General features: G+C 46.2%; 1 protein-coding gene across 9 annotated transcripts in view; it reads right to left on the bottom strand.

The window, feature by feature from the left end:
• PAX2 (paired box 2) overlaps positions 1-17,223 on the bottom strand; it is a 145,100-nt gene that overhangs the window by 71,612 nt on the left and 56,265 nt on the right. For all 9 annotated transcript variants that reach the window (XM_079975303.1, XM_079975305.1, XM_079975306.1 and 6 more), the window contains one exon: positions 14,920-15,005. In XM_079975303.1, coding sequence (XP_079831429.1) covers positions 14,920-15,005 — 86 coding nt within the window. The remainder of the gene's footprint in view (positions 1-14,919; positions 15,006-17,223) is intronic.

Genomic DNA, 17,223 nt, shown 5'->3' with positions numbered 1-17,223 from the left:
CTTTGAATTGTGCTCGGAAACGTACTGGGAGCAAATGTAGGTCTTTCAGGACTGGTGTTAGGTGGTCTTGGCGGCCACTCCCAGTCACCAGTCTAGCTGCTGCATTCTGAATTAATTGTAGTTTCTGGGTCACCTTCAAAGGTAGCCCCATGTAGAGCGCATTGCAGTAGTCCAAGAGTGTTTAAACAAGCCACCATGTTTTTTTGGTCTAAAAATGCCCCAACCGCTGGAAGTTTTCTTCCCAGCACCTGTTCCAGTTGTGGGGGTGAGCATGTGGGGGGAAAGACCTGTTTCCTCATGACATGCAGTCCACAGCCTTTTTCAAATACTCCTTTCGTAAAGGCTGTTGATGTATTGAACCATGTACATGCACTTCGAAAGGCAAACGGCCTCTCCCTGTCCTACAGTCTGTCCCCTTAGGCCTCTCCCTGACCCAGCCCAGCTACAGCTCTGCCAGCAGAGAAAGTTTGCATCCCCAGGAACTTACCGTAATCTGAAAGGCCCACTCTCCTCCCACAACAGCCTCACCCCCTGAGACAGCCAAAATAGGTGCTTTCCAACACTGAATATCAAGTTTAGAATCATAGATTTGGAAGGGACTTTGAGGACCATCTTGTCGAACCCCCTGCGATGCAAATGGAGGAATCGAACCTGCAACCTTAGCATTATCAGCGCCATGCTCTAACCAAGCATATAAACAGAACATAAAGTGAGCCGTGAAGCCATTCTGAAAGGACCCCAGCTGGACTGGTTTGTTATTGGTTAGAATTCCTGGTTAATCAGGAATCCTGGAGCAAACCTTGAAGGGAGAAGGACTAGAATGGAGGCAAAATGGCCACAAACATCTCTCCTCTAAATATTGGCTTATTGGGTTGTGTGAAGTAGATCCATGGCTTGCAGTTAGAAAACTACCTCTTTATCCGGCGTTAAGCTCAATAAAAGCCAATTCAAAGAAAACCTATTCTGTGCATCAGCACTGATTGGCAGGTGCCTGTTACGTTAGGTTAGTTATGTCATAATCTGCTGTACTTGTGCCTACGCATCACTTTGAGTTCTTAACAGCAATTAAAACGAACCACGAAATGCAATAAAATGCAAAAGTAAAATACAGCGTAACAGCAGAGACAAGAGCAGCAGATAAAACAGAGTTGTTGGATAAAAACATCTGTTTTCTGTTTTCTGTTTTCTTTTTAAGGAGGCATAAACAGGAAGGTTTTTGCCCTATGGCAAAACAGTGCAAGAGTGGGGACTGTCCAAGCCATTAATGAGCATCGTCCTGCATTTGAGGGGATTTCTGAGCTAGAGAACAGTCTTCCTGCATTTGAAGACATCTTCCATTTGCAGGCCTGTCCATTCTGGGTACCATTTAATGATGGAGAACTATTGGAAGGGAGAGCAGGGTAACACGAAAGTTGCCCATTGGCAGTTAGTGCCTGGAGAGCAGAGGAAGCAGGCACCCAGATCACCTGGTCCCAGCCTTCCTCATTATTTAAATTATAGCAATCCTTCCAAATTTGCATCAATTAGCATATGCAAATGTTATGCAAAGTGCCTGTGCTGCCACAAGCACACCTTGCCCATCCTCAGAGTAGCTTTGCAACTCTTTTAAATCAGATTTCACGTTACAAAAGTAAGGCATATTCATGCTTAGGGAAGTTTGAGTTTACTGCAGGGCAATTGTTGGCCCAAACTGTCATGTCGAAGTTAAAATCATTTTTTAATGACAGTTAAAAAAGAAAGAAAGAAACTCTTCTAAGTTCACCAGTTGTATTTCTTAGCCACTGATATATCTCACCCAAGCCCTCCTGCTTGCTATGTTTTTTAGCAGTAAATGAACACCATACTTCTGAACATAGTTTTCTGTGAACGCGAGAGCTGGGAAGTTGCTTGTTTAAAACACACACATGCCAGTGGCATGTGGTCAGTGGACAATGGGGACTAGCTTAATCCCCTAAATGTTCCCAGTAAATCAGAGTACCGTATTTTTCGCCCTATAGGACGCACTTTTCCCCCTCCAAAAATGAAGGGGAAATGTGTGTGCGTCCTATGGGGCGAATGCAGGCTTCAGGAGAGCCGCAGCGCCAGCCCCACAAGGTCGGGGGACAGCGGGGAGGCGGAACGCCGCCATCCCGCTGTCTCCCGATGTGGTTTGGAGGCTGACGGCAGGGAGACGCATGCTCCTCCCCACCGTCAGCCCCACAAGCTCCGGGGACAGCTGGGAGGCGCAGCGTGTCTTCCTGCTGTCCCCGGACCTGGTCTGCAGGTGGGTGGCGGGGAGAACAGCGCTTCTCCCCGCTGCCAGCCCCACAAGCACCGAAAAAACTTGGTGCGTCCTATGGGCCGGTGTGTCCTATTGGGCGAAAAATACAGTATTCAAGTATTAAAGCCTGCTGCCTCCTTCCCAAAGACCAAGAGGTTTCTGCTCATCTGTTGGGGGGGGGGGGAGGCACGATGCTCAGATGGGGCCAAGACCCTCCTGCCACTTTCCCAAAGCCCACCCAACTTTTGAAAGGAGTACAAAGGCTCAAGCATCCCTTTAGAGGCCTGACACCTCCATCCCAAAATCCAGGAAGCTTCTGCCTGGCTTAGGGAGGGAGGCATGATGCTCACAAACGGGGCATTGCGATGTCGGCCCCCCCCCCACAATCCCCCTCACAAACTGGTGCCTCTGACCCTAACTTTCTCCTATGAAAAATTTCCCCACACACCACTGACACATACCCACTATTTTTCAAGAGCCTATGACACTACAGGTAAATATTAGAGTCACAGAATGGCTAACAGTGAAAGTCTTCATGGGAATATGCCCTGCATAGGCTCACTCCTTCCAAACAGGCCTGTAATAATAATAATAATAATTTATTATTTGTACCCCGCCCATCTGGCTGGGTTTCCCCAGCCACTCTGGGCAGCTTCCACAAAGACCAAAAATACACTAAGATGTCACACATTAAAAACTTCCCTGAACTTCCCTGAACAGGGCTGCCTTAAGATGTCTTCTGAATGTCAGGTAGTTGTTTAGCTCTTTTGACATCTGATGGGAGGGCGTTCCACAGGGCGGGTGCCACTACTACTGTACCTTGGTTCTAGAACATAATCCATTCCAGGAGTCCATTCGACTCCCAAAACCACTCAAAAACCAAGGCGTGGCTTCCGATTGGCTGCAGGAGCTTCCTGCACTCAAACGGAAGCCGCATCAGATGTTTGGCTTCCGAAAACACTTTCGCATACCAGAACTTCTGGTTTGCAGTGTTTGGGAGCCGATTTGTTCGACAACTAAGCCATTTGCAAACCAAGGTACCACTGTAATTGGTTACTGGAGCTCACTGTTGCTGATAAGTGTCACCCAGTTAAACAACACATTTCCCACATGACTGTACAACTAACCAGCAAAATCCCATTTTCCTTCCAGGGTATGTATCTGCATCCCAACACAAGTTAAACGAGTCTCATTAGGTGGGGCGGCCTGTCCTGTTTCAGCACCTGAGGCGAAACGGGAATGTGCAGCCATCTCCCCACACCGCTGTGGCCCACTTTTGCCAGCAACTGAACACTGCAAACCCGTTGCCAAACTCGGAGAGAGTTAGGGCGCACCTCATGGCATTGCTATAATAATAATAATCATAATAATAATTTATTATTTATACCCCGCCCATCTGGCTGAGTTTCCCCAGCCACTCTGGGCGGCTTCCAATCGAGTGTTAAAAACAAGACAGCATTAAATATTAAAAACTTCCCTAAACAGTGCTGCCTTCAGATGTCTTCTAAATATCAGATAGCTTTTTATTTCCTTGACATCTGATGGGAGGGTGTTCCACAGGGCAGACGCCACTACCAAGAAGGCCCTCTGTCTGGTTCCCTGTAATGAGGGAACCGCCAGAAGGCCCTCAGTGCTGGATCTCAGAGAATCATAGAATCAGAGTTGGAAGAGACCACAAGGGCCATCGAGTCCAACCCCCTGCCAAGCAGGAAACACCATCAGAGCACTCCTGACATATGGTTGTCAAGCCTCTGCTTAAAGACCTCCAAAGAAGGAGATTCCACCACACTCCTTGGCAGCAAATTCCACTGTCAAACAGCTCTTACTGTCAGGAAGTTCTTCCTAATGTTTAGGTGGAATCTTCTTTCTTGTAGTTTGGAACCATTGCTCCGTGTCCGCTTCTCTGGAGCAGCAGAAAGCAACCTTTCTCCCTCCTCTATGTGACATCCTTTTATATATTTGAACATGGCTATCATATCACCCCTTAACCTCCTCTTCTCCAGGCTAAACATGCCCAGCTCCCTTAGCCGTTCCTCATAAGGCATCGTTTCCAGGCCTTTGACCATTTCGGTTGCCCTCCTCTGGACACGTTCCAGTTTGTCAGTGTCCTTCTTGAACTGTGGTGCCCAGAACTGGACACAGTACTGCAGGTGAGGTCTGACCAGAGTAGTGTTCTCTGCCCCATGGCAGGGAACATGAGTGGCGACCCTGTGCACTATGCCATGGGGTGGGCAGTGTGCCAGCGCTTGTACTTCTGCCACCTGAGGGAGATACTTCACTCTGCCCCACAGGCAGGCTGGTTCTGCTCCGTAGACCTGTGCAGGACTTCAGTTTGCCATACTGATTACAGACATCTCCCCATTTAGGGTTACGTTCCAAGGCACCTCGTGTTTAAGTGAAACCGCGTATATCTGAAACACCATTGAAACATTGCCATTGCCCTGTTATTCAAGGTCTGTTTTACTTTAAAGGGGGGAGCCCAAGAGGGAGGGAGGAGTGTGGTTTAAGGAAGAAAGGAAGGGAGAAAGGGGCCCACTGACATCCTCTGCTCAAGGGTCCCCAGAAACATCCAGCCTGCCCTGCTGGCAATGCTGAAAATTGATGCTGGTGGAAGGTGAATTGCCATATTACCGTATTTTTCACTCATAAGACGCACCAGACCACAAGACGCACCTAGTTTTTGGAGGAGGAAAACAAAAAAAAATATATTCTGAATCTCAAAAGCCAGAACAGCAAGAGGGATCGCTGTGCAGTGAAAGCAGCAATCCCTCTTGCTGTTCTGGCTTCTGGGATAGCTGCACAGCCTGCATTCGCTCCATAAGACGCACACACATTTCCCCTTACTTTTTAGGAGGGAAAAAGTGAGTCTTATACAGCAAAAAATACGGTAATTGAATCACCGAGTTTGGAGGCATCTCTAGAGTCGTTTCATCTGTCCCCCTGCTAATAATAATAATAATAATAATAATAATAATAATAATAATAATTTTTTTTTATATATATATATACCCTGCCCTCCCCAGCCAAGACCGGGCTTGGGGCGGCTAACACCTGATATAAAATCAAATTGATTGAAATACAACTTAAAAACAAGATTAAAATACAACATTAAAACATTAAAATACAGCCTCATTTCAATGGAAATTCAAATCAAAAACTTTTTGGGGGATGAAAACGTCAAGTCTTCACCAAGGCTAACTATCCAGACTGTGGTCCTACATGGGCCAGAAAAAACCCAGGGAAGTCCCCAAATAGGAGTTCCATCACAGGAGGAGAAAGGAAAAAAGAAGAGGGGGAGGGAATCAAACTGATTCCAAGCCGAAGCCCAGGTGGAACAACTCTGTCTTATAGGCCCTGCAGAAAGAAATCAGATCCCGCAGGGCTCTGGTTTCATAAGACAGAGTGTTCCACCAGGCCGGAGCCAGTGTTGAAAAGGCCCTAGCTCTGGTTGAGGTTAATCTGACTTCCTTAGGGCCTGGGACCTCTAGGGTGTTGCTTTTTATGGACCTTAAGGTCCTCCGTAGGAAGTTCAGTGCTCCAGCACCCCCGACAGGTGACCATCAGGCCCACTGTTAAGCAGCTTGTACCATCAGAAAGTTCTTATAATGTGAACCCATTAATTTGAATCCTACTCTCTGCAGCTCCATCCTACCCTCCAGAGCTCCATCATCTATGAGACACTATCAAAATATTTTTAGGTGGCTATCATATTGCCTCTTAGCTGCCCCTTCCAGACTGAAGAAAGGCAGTTCCTTCAACTTTTCACCAAGAATTGCTGTCTAGGCTCTTCACAATCTTTGTAGCTCTCCTCCAGGTACATTACATGTCAGAGACTGTGCTGAGGAGGGCTGCACAAATGAGGAATGGTGGGAGCCTCCCCCTTCCCCTGCTCCTAACCAGGATCCTGAAGCTGCCCAGAAGCAGTGGAACAGTATAAAATTGGAACAGTGGTTTGCAGAGGGGCACAGTTCTGAAGACAAAAGTTGGGAAGAACTGGGTGGTGAACAGCTAGGAGAAGAAGAACCAGAAGAGAAAGAGAGAGAGAGAGAGTTAATGGACTCCGGTTCGCTGGAAAATGTCCAGCCGATCAGTCCAAGGTCACATAGATTAGACAAGGTAGCTGCACAGAAGGCACAGCGGTTGCGAGATCAGGTTGCAAGACGAGGAAGTGACTCGGGGGGGAGTGGGTGGAAACCTTAATTGGGAGCACCTTTACTCCGAGAATAGACTCTTTGTTCTTTCGCTGTGATCATTAAAAGCTCTTTAAATGGTAAGAGACTATTTTTGCTTTGTTCTGCTTATCCACAGCTAAAGGGAGGGAGGAAGCCGCTTCCCCAAAGCCTGACATTACACTTGGTTGATGTCCTCCTTTAACTGCAGTGCCCAGAACTGGACATTTTGCTCCAGTACCAAAGAGTGGTGCCATTGCTTCTCATGAACTGAACACTATACTTCAGCTGATGTAGCATGCAATTGCTTGTGTCTTTTTAGCTTCAGCCCCCCATTTTCCTTCAGCTTTATCCTTTCTTATGCACCTCCTTCTGCATCACTTTCCTAGTCCCAGTTGCTCTTTTGGGTAGAGTGCCTCAGGCAATAATAACCTTTAGCCTATTCCGCCTGCCTTTCCCCTCTGTGACATCAGGGCACCACGGCCAATCACTGCCGGGCGTCTCATCACCATTGCCGCCACCACCACCGCTGTGGTTTTTAAATTTCCTGCCCCTGGGGAACCCCTTCTTCCTCAGTTTATCAGCCAATGAAACCCTAAGCTAGCCTCTCTGCACATTTTATGGTTCTGGGACACAGAGTAATCTTGATCTGCAAGGAGTACTCCAGAAGGGGTACTGTTTAAGCTGATATGCAGACACTACTAAGATCTTAAGCAGGAATTAGAAAGTCATTCCTGCAGCACTCCCCACACCAAGAGAATGTACTGGAACACATTGCTCAGGAACATCTTAATGTGCAACCAGCAAAATACACAATATCCTCTAGCTGTGGATTTTAGGACAAGACTGGTGATGGCAGGTTTTGAGCAACTAACCCCCCCTTACTAAATTTCTGATCAAGAAATTCCTGATAAGCTTTCTAATAAGCGCCTTTAATTGATAGACTGGCTTTCTGCTTGCTATTCTATCTGTTAATAAATTATAATTAAACAAAGTCACAAGTTGCACTGCAGTCACCTGCCACCTTTGCAAAGGCGACTGTTTCCTATACCTTAACCATAGAAAATTTAACCATCTAGTAAGCAAAATGACTATTGTCAGAAAGAAAATATAGCTTTAAGGCGCTTTTAGAAATCAATTTGGGGAAAATATGAGCTATTCCCAGTTACATCAACAGAACAGTTTAAAACGACTACAAAACCGTCAGTATCAGGATCCAAATACATTGGTACCTCGCAAGACGAAACTAATTCGTTCTGCGAGTTTTTTCGTCTTGCGATTTTTTCGTCTTGCGAAGCATGGATTTTGGAAAAGCTTCAAAAATCACCAAAGTCTTCAAAAACCTCAAAAAAGGCTACCACACCGCGTGCTATGAGTTGCTCCTCGAAGTCAAGTCGCAACTGCACCCCCTGAATGCACGGTTTTAAGAAAAAGGAAACAAACTTGCAAGACAAAGGAAACAAACTTGCAAGACGTTTTTGTCTTGCGAAGCAAGCCCATAGGGAAATTCGTCTTGCGAAGCAACTCAAAAAACGAAAAACTCTTTCGTCTTGCGAGTTTTTCGTCTTACGAGGCATTCGTCTTGCGAGGTACCACTGTATATAAATTAGGGTTGCAATAATTAACCAATTCATTTGCTAGACTAATTTATACTATAATTTATATATACATATCAATCACTACTTTTAACATCAGTATGTACAAAGACTGCAGGTGGAGAAGTAGCAGGAACCTAACTTCAGAAGAACCAGAAATTCAGCAGGTGGAGGGAACAAGCGTATTCATCCAAGAGGTATAAATCCCAACCTCTTTTGAACAATTAGCTCTTCATCAGGGGCTGACAGAAAAAGAAATAGGCTACATCTATTACAGTTTCTTAGATGACTAGCTCCAAAATGAGCCACTGACATACGGACTCCCTCCGTGGCAGCTGAGCCTGCAATAGATTTGAGCTAATCCTGATTCTGACAGTCCCCTAGAGAAGAGCTAATTGCTTTTAAAGAAACGTTGGAATCTATACCACTTACTCGGACTAATAAAGGTGTCTCCTTGCACCTGTTGGGTTCCTGCTTGTTTCGCGCTGCCCTTTGATGTGAGCTAGAGGTGTAGACAGGGACGCGGGTGGCGCTGTGGGTTAAACCACAGAGCCTAGGACTTGCCAATCAGAAGGTCGGCGGTTTGAATCCCCGCGACGGGGTGAGCTCGGTCCCTGCTCCTGCCAACCTAGCAGTTCGAATGCATGTCAAAGTGAAAGTAGATAAATAGGTACCACTCCGGCGGGAAGGTAAACGGCGTTTCCGTGCGCTGCTCTGGTTCGCCAGAAGCAGCTTAGTCATGCTGGCCACATGACCCGGAAGCTGTACGCCGGCTCCCTCGGCCAATAAAGTGAGATGAGCGCCGCAACCCCAGAGTCGGCCACAACTGGAGCTAATAGTCAGGGGTCCCTTTACCTTTACTTTTAGAGGTGTAGATAGCACATGTACAGTGCCAGATTTACGTATAAGACAGCTATAGCTTAGGGCCCCACTCTCTTGGGGACCCCTCAAAAATTTAAAGGAAAAAAAATTGGATGTACATTTCCAAAATATAAGATAAAAAACAAATAAAATAAAACCTACATACAGCAACAGTGTTTTGTGTTGTGTAGGCTCCTATGGTGTAAGTCATGGGCCCCGCCTACTCCCTAAAATACGGCATATAGATAAATAGGTACCGCTCCGGCGGGAAGGCAGACGACATTTCTGTACGCTGCTCTGGTTCGCCAGAAGTGACTTAGTCATGCTGGCCACATGACCTGGAAGCTGTACATCGGCTCCCTCGGCCAATAAAGCAAGATGAGCACCGCAACCCCAGAGTCGGCCACGACTGGACCCAATGGTCAGGGGTCCCTTTACCTTTAGACTTACTAAAATGTATAAGTCTGAATCAGATAAGTGCTGGAGATGTAATGAGGTTGAGGGTACGTTTATCATATGTGGTGGACTTGTAAAAGGGTAAAAGAGTATTGGGAAATGATCTTCAATGAATTGAAAAAATGTTTAAAAGGACCTTTCCAAAAAAAACCACAAAAAAACCAACCCAGATTCCTTTTTCTTGGGAATCATTCAGAGGGAAATTCCCAGGTGTAAAAAAAAAAAAAAAAAAAGACTATTTATGTTTGCTGCTACTGCGGCCCGTGTTTTGTTAGCCCAAAAATGGAATACAGACGAGGTCCCAACCAAATAAGAATGGCAACTTAAATTGATTGAATACGCGCAACTTGCAGATTTAACATATAGAAAAAGAGAGCAAGAAGAATGTACGTTTAAAGAAGACTGGAAAATGTTTACTGAATATATGGGTGAAAATTGTGTTCATTTCAAAACGCTGGTAGCATTAAGATAAGTTCAACAGTGCAAATAAATTTTGATGGATGTAACAATGGTTTACTGAATGGTTTAGTTCATGTAAATATGCAGGGATGAACCATGGAAAGAGAAGAAGGGAAGTCATTGATTTAAGGTTGTTTAAATGATTATTTCGAAATGTAAATTAGAAAATTTAATTAAGAATTATATACAGTATTATATATATATTTATAGAAAACTTGCAATCTTGGTATTAGCAATGCACTCTAACCAACTGAGCTATCCAGTACCAAGCTGTTGAGGAGGCCGGTGACACCTTGTGCCCCCCCCCCCAAGTTGGCGCACCTGAACATGCATGCGGCATTTATTTATTTAAAAGAAGTAGTAGTTTTTTTATGCAGAACGTCTTTTTCATTCATGCAGGTTAATTTATGAAAATTTCATTGCTTAAAACTGATTCAATAAATAGAATACTCAGTCTCTGTGGAGGTGTTGTGAAAAAAATCACAGCACAGCAGATCACATGTGTTCTGACCAAAAGTTGAAATGTTGATTTTACTCATGGTTTTAAGCACTCCTTATTCTTCTTCACTGTTTCCCATGCTTCAGAAACTGAATCTCCCTACCTTCTTTTTTAGAGGCCAAAGAATGGGGAATTCCACCTCAAAACACCTGGCGTGGAAGTAACCCGAGATCCAACAGATTAATGCGCTGGATTAATCAACTGACGCTGATTAATATAAACCGCCCCTTGATAAACTTGTGAGGCGGGAAAGAAGCGGTGACTTTGGGATGGCAAGGCCACTCAGGCGCACCTTTTCTCTCCTCTTTCCCCAAATATGGTTCAAACAACAACAACTCCCCCCCCCACCCCACAATGCTCACATGGCAATAGGTCGCAGCTTGAAATTGCTGCCTGCACCCCCAGCAAACTGGACTGTGGAGAAAGCCTTGGCACCATGGAAGCACAGAACAGCCACGTGTGTCCTTGGTAGCTAACGCCAGAGGAGATCATGGTGCTATCACCACCTTGTGAGCCAGAAGGCTCCTTCAGACAGAAGCTGGGGCCATCACTTGTTTATGAAAAAGGACCTGCTTCAGTCTCATGAGCATGGAGGTGGAGGAGAAAATGGCCGCAGCTTGGAAAGTCACCTATAATAGATTAAAGAAGGGAAAAACCAAGGAACGCTGCAGTTTCTTTTGGAATCTAGGTGGGTGGGAAAGGAGCCCTGATAAGAACACCAACCAACCCCCCCAAGGTCTTGGGCAACAAGTAGGGATGGTCATGAAGTATTTATTATTTGATTGATTGATTGATTGATTGATTGACTGATTGTACTCTGGGCAGCTTCCAACAAAGTATAAAGGAACACACCAAAACATCAAACATTAAAAGCTTCCCAAAACAGGGCTGCCTTCAGATGTCTATGAAAAGTCATAGGATTAATTATCTCTTTGGCATCTGGTGGGAGGGCGCTCCACAGGGCAGGGGCCACTACCGAGAAGGCCCTCTGCCTGGTTCCCTGTAACTTGGCTTCTCGCAGTGAGGGAACCGCCAGAAGGCCCTCGGTGCTGGACCTCGGTGTCCGGGCTGAACGATGGGGGTGGAGACACCCCTTCAGGTATACTGGGCCGAGGCCATTTAGGGTTTTAAAGCTCAACACCTAGGAAAGGAGACATACTGGAAAGAAGAGCCCTGGTTATACAACAGTGTGAGTGAGAAATGTATCTTTCTCCATGCTGCAGAATTATTGTACGTGAGAGTTGCTCCCCCCTCAGTGCCCGTCAAAATCAAGTGTTCCTGTGGAACAAACGAAAATGTCTGCATATCTATGTCCAAAGTCCATAACGGGGGCCACCAGTCTGTTTAATCTGGCCCCTGTGGCAGTTTAGCTCAACAACTTTGGGGTAAAATATATATATAAAAAAACTTCCCTCCTAAAAGAATGGTTAACCACTTTGGTTGGCCCTCACGGCCCTTCACTTCATCAAATCTGGCCCCCTTTGAAAAAAGTTTGGACACCACTGTCTGTGAGGATATCCTTCTCCTCGTTGCAGTGACTATAATTTCATTTGCAAAAATTATCTTCCCGCTCTGATTTTAACAACCCTTTGGAGGGCTGCACACAGGACCAGCCTAATTTATTATGTTGCCAGAAGGATGTTGCCTCTCCCAATTTCACATACAAAAACTGGGTGAATGCTGTTAATGGGATACTGTCCACCACACATAAGGTAGCAGGCCAAATTGGGGAGCCTCAGGAGGGCAGTGAGGCAACAGAGGGCCAGGGGCTCAGGAAGAAAAGCCACGGGTAGCTACTGCTGTCTGTTGTCTGGTGATTGCCTCACCTTGCCTTGTCATGGCTACGCACCCCCCCTTTTCTACTGTGGGTGTACACACCACCCCCTTTTGAGTAAATAATGCAACAGAAAGGCTATTTCTCCCCTCACCCACCCAAAATATGCCATCCTACAGGAATTGGATTGGAGTTAGTGCTACTATATTACTAATAATAAAACTGGAGAGGAGTGCTTATTTATACTTCTGGGAATGCTGGCATAACTCTTTTAATGCATATACAGTTGTACCTTGGAAGTCAAATGGAATCCGTTCCGGATATCTGTTCAACTTCCAAAGCATTTGGAAACCAAAGTACGGCTTCTGATTGGCTATAGGAGCTCCTGCAGCCAATCGGAAGCCGCAGAAGCCCCGCTGGACGTTCGGCTTACAAAAACAGTCACTTCTGGGTTTTGATTGTTTGAGAGCCAAAACATTCAAGAATTAAGCTGTTCGAAAACCAAGGTATGACTGTACATTAAAGGTAAAGGGACCCCTGACCATTAGGTCCAGTCGTGACCGACTCTGGGGTTGCAGCGCTCATCTCGCTTTATTGGCCGCGGGAGCCGGCATACAGCTTCCGGGTCATATGGGCAGCATGACGAAGCCGCTTCTGGCGAACCAGAGCAGCGCACAGAAACGCTGTTTACCTTCCCGCCGGAGCAGTACCTATTTATCTAGTTGCACTCTGACGTGCTTTCGAACTGCTAGGTTGGCAGGAGCAGGGACCGAGCAACGGGAGCTCACCCCGTGGTGGGGATTCGAACTGCTGACCTTCTGATCGGCAAGTCCTAGGCTCTGTAGTTTAACCCACAGCGCCACCCGTGTCCCTGACTGTATGTTACTCGGGCGATAATGTGCCATGGACAGACTTGGGGAACAGTCCGGTGGCCACAGCTGGTTAGATCTTTGAAGCAAAAACCTTCAAGGAGGCTGGATTGAGCTGTACCACCCCTCTATGTGAACAGACTCTGGTGTCTTTTCTTCCAGCTTCCAGACTGTATTACGGAAGATTTGGCTGCTTGGCACAGAAATAGAATCTGCATGCCCATTTCCTCAAAGGCTGTTCCTTCCCTGCACTGCAGTCTAGTTTGCATCGCAGCTTGCAGTGTTTTGGAGGAGACGTTCTAGGAATGTGGCGTTGGAAAACAGGACAGCTCCTCCTTCATTTGTCCCTTCGCTTCTTTGGCAAACTTACATTATTTGGCAGCTGATCTAATTTAAGTACCTTTCACGTCCATGAGACAAAAGTCATATCCCTGGGGAAAAGGCTATTCAATTAATTCTAGCCTCTGTTCAGTCTTCTATCGCTCCCTCGGTGTGCACACACTTATAAAACCTGCGCAGAGCAACACCATTTTTTGAAATGTATACATGGATATGGGGCACACTGCGTTTTTGATCCTGCAGGAAATGGGCTCTAATCGCTAACTGTGGCTACAAGGGATTTCTTCACACATGTACAAGGCAGGTTTCTGAGGCAGCAGCTGCATAGATGTGCCCCAAGCAATGGGACAGCAAAGCTTTCATATAAACATGAGGACGACTTTGGAAGAGCAACTGCAAAGCTGCCACTCAAACATACAACTTCTGTGCCCAAGATCTAAGCCTAGCTAGAGGACAGGCTCAATGCTGCTTTGGCCTTGGGGAGACATTCATTAAAGCTTTGCCTCACTTAATCTTGTTCTTTTGTTTAACTGTGTGCTGGACCTGTGCATAGCTGTCAACCGTCCCTTATTTGGCGGGAAACTCCCTTATCCCAGCGCCGTGTACCGCTGCTGTCCCTTATTGATGATGTCCCTTAAATTTCCCGGGTTTCATGCTCGCCGGGCTTGGGAGGGAAGCAGCGGCTCGGGGTCCTCCGCCATGAGAGAGAGCGTGCGCATGAGCTGCCACGTCTCCGTCTCTTCCTTTTCCCCCTCAGGGGCGTGTCATGAGGAGACGGTGGCGGTGGGTGGGCAGGCAGCCCCTCTCTTGCAAGACTTCTGCTGCGCTGCCAGGGGAAGCCGGAGGTGGCAGCGGCAGAGGCTGAGGAGGCGGCCTGAGGGAGGAGGAAGAGGAGGGGATGGGGAGGGACGCAGAAGGGTGGCGCTTCAGCAGCCACCGTGGCACCACAACCGCCTCATGCCGGGCTCATGGGTGGTGTGGGCGAGAGTCTCTCTCCCACCCACCCCTCTCTCTCAGGCGGGGAAGGGCCGATGGAACTCCTCGTGCCAGGACGACGGCAGCCCCGACGTGCTGCTTAGCATCCCCTCCAACCAGTGCAGCATCTTAATGTAGTGATTTCCCCCTCTGCATCCCTTTCATAACTATTTTTATAAAACATTTGTGCATCCATAGTTCAAATTTTTACTACAAGTTTTCTGTCAATCCTACCAATGTATGTGAATCTTTACAATAGCTTTTCAACTAAATTATAAACTTTCCCCATTCTTTATTAAAGAGGTCCTCTTCCTGGTTTCTAATTCTGCCTGTAAGCTTTGCCATCTGGACGTCGTTCATCAGTTTTGTCTGCCCCTCTTCTTTGGTCAGAGTTGTAGACCCTTAGGATCATCTAATCCAACCCCCTGCAAAACACAGTCAGTGGCAGCAAAAGCAGCATGGCTCCATCAGTGGTGGATTTCTGTATGAGCTAAGCAAAATCCCTTATTTTGGCTGCTGATCCCTTATTTTCGAGGCTGCTGGTCCCTTATTTTCAAATCTGTAAGTTGACAGCTATGGACCTGTGTATGAGACCACTCAATTCCTGACATTACTTTCTCCCTCCCTCCCCCCTCCCTCCCCACCTCTCTGGTTTTATCTTACCTATAGTATGCCCAGGTGCAGTAACTCCAGTCGCACTCCCATCTGGTGTTGGGTGGAATGGCTGCTGCACTTTGGTTCGGATGATCCTGCCAAAACAAAACAAACAAACATACTAGCTATTAAATCTGTCTCTTTCGGTTTCTAATTCTCCCCCCGTCTTAAGCTCATTTGCTACGTTTCCGTGTCAGTTTGCAAATTCTGATTAAAAGTCCTCACGAAAATGTGAAAAACGTATTTGAGTGAGCACTTCTCTTAGCATTCATGTTTTTGAATGCAATTTTGCAAAATATGCATATTCTTTTGAAAACAGTTTCTCCTAATATATGCATTTTTGCATTTTTTTGTTTTTGTTTTTTTGGTAGTAGAACTGTACGGGATAATTCAGAGAAGTGCAGATTTCAAAAGGTGGCAGTGTTTCAATGTGCATATTGCTTCTGAAAGTTCAAATTAGCCAAGTTCAAATTGAAATATGTACATTTTCTCCCCACCCCCAGTCTGAACCTGAAGGATAGAGACTGCAAGTGAAAACTCAGGCATGTAGAATGTATGTTTTGAATTATTATTATTATTAGTAGTAGTATGAAAATACACTTTGTGTGCCAGTGACCAAGAGCCACTTAGCCAAATGCATTATGGGAGTTGGTTTACATCTCACTTCTTAATGAAGTAACTGTTTAGAGCTATAATTTGATTCTTACAAGAGAAAGAAGCAGGTTGGAGTAAACTGCCCTTAAGGATGGTCTAGGAAGTTTAGCAACATGTAAAGAATTTTTTAAAAGACATATAGTCTTTGCCATTTTCTATGATGATCCCTTTTATTGGTGAAAGGGTTATCAACATCGGGTGATACTGCAATTAAGTTATACTCAGAGTAGCTCTCCTGACGTTAATGAGCCTAAGTTAGTGCGATTAACTTCAACATACCTAAGGTAAAAGTAAAGGGACCCCTGACCATTAGGTCCAGTCGCGGACCACTCTGGGGTTGCGGTGCTCATCTCGCTTTATTGGCCGAGGGAGCCGGCGTACAGCTTCCAGGTCATGTGGCCAGCATGACTAAACCACTTCTGACAAACCAGAGCAGCGCACGGAAACGCCATTTACCTTCCCGCCAGAGCGGTACCTATTTATCTACTTGCACTTTGACGTGCTTTCGAACTGCTAGGTTGGCAGGAGCAGGGACCATGCAACGGGAGCTCACCCCGTCGCAGGGATTCGAACCGCTGACCTTCTGATCGGCAAGTCCTAGGCTCTGTGGTTTAACCCACAGCGCCACCTGCGTCCCTCAACATACCTACTCTTGAGTAAAATTTAGCTGAATACCACCCATTGTTCTTAACATCTTCCTTTATATACAGAACCATACAGAGTAACTTAAGCAAAAGGTAAGTCTTGCACCAAGTCTTACAAGATAAATATTGAGATTAGGGATGGAACAAGAGAACAGGCACAGAGAGAAAGAAAACAAGAGACAAATGTAACAATCTGTGTATGCACTCAGATGTAGTTATGCTTACATAGACTCAGGGCCAGCCCTACCATTAGATACAGTGATAATACCCACCTCTGGTGGCAGGTGCTGGGCAACATTAATGGTGTCCCCCATCAGTGTTCCTCCCGAGTCTCCCACATGGCCTATTCTGCACTCACATGTGGCCTTTTGCCCTAAGTTGTGGTAGAGGACACTATCCCCTTCACCACAGTATTGAAATAATATTCAACTAGCCGTTCAGCTGGCTTCTGTATATGGAATGGGAGTGGAGGCGCCATCTTGTATTTTGCTTCAGGCAACAAAATGCCTTGAGAGATGGCTCTGCTTAGACTTCATTATGGTTGGGAAGGTTGATGAAGACTGCAATTGTAGGAGTATTTACCAGGAATCCCAAGCAAATGCCATTGAACTTGGAAGGGCTTCCTTATGAGTAAACATGCTTAGGGACTGGATGAAGAACAGGCCATGGGCTTTAACAAAGCTTTCAGAATGTCAAGAGTGTAGCTGGCCAGAAAGGATGAAACTAGACATGAGGCGGGAAAATGCAAAAGCTATTGTGGGGAGGGTGGGTTATGTAATTGGGACTGTGGCACTGGTAAAAGGGTAAAGGGACCCCTGACCATTAGGGTCCAGTCATGGCCTACTCTGGGGTTGCAGTGCTCATCTCGCTTTATTGGCTGAGGGAGCCAGCGTACAGCTTCCAGGTCATGTGGCCAGCATAACTAAGCCGCTTCTGGCAAACCAGAGCAGTGCACAGAAACGCCATTTACCTTCCCACCGGAGTGGTACCTATTGATCTACTTGCACTTTGATGT

This window comes from Podarcis cretensis, assembly GCF_951804945.1.
Source record: "Podarcis cretensis genome assembly, chromosome: 5".
NCBI lineage: Eukaryota > Metazoa > Chordata > Lepidosauria > Squamata > Lacertidae > Podarcis > Podarcis cretensis.
This window is presented reverse-complemented; position numbering and strand designations above follow the sequence as displayed.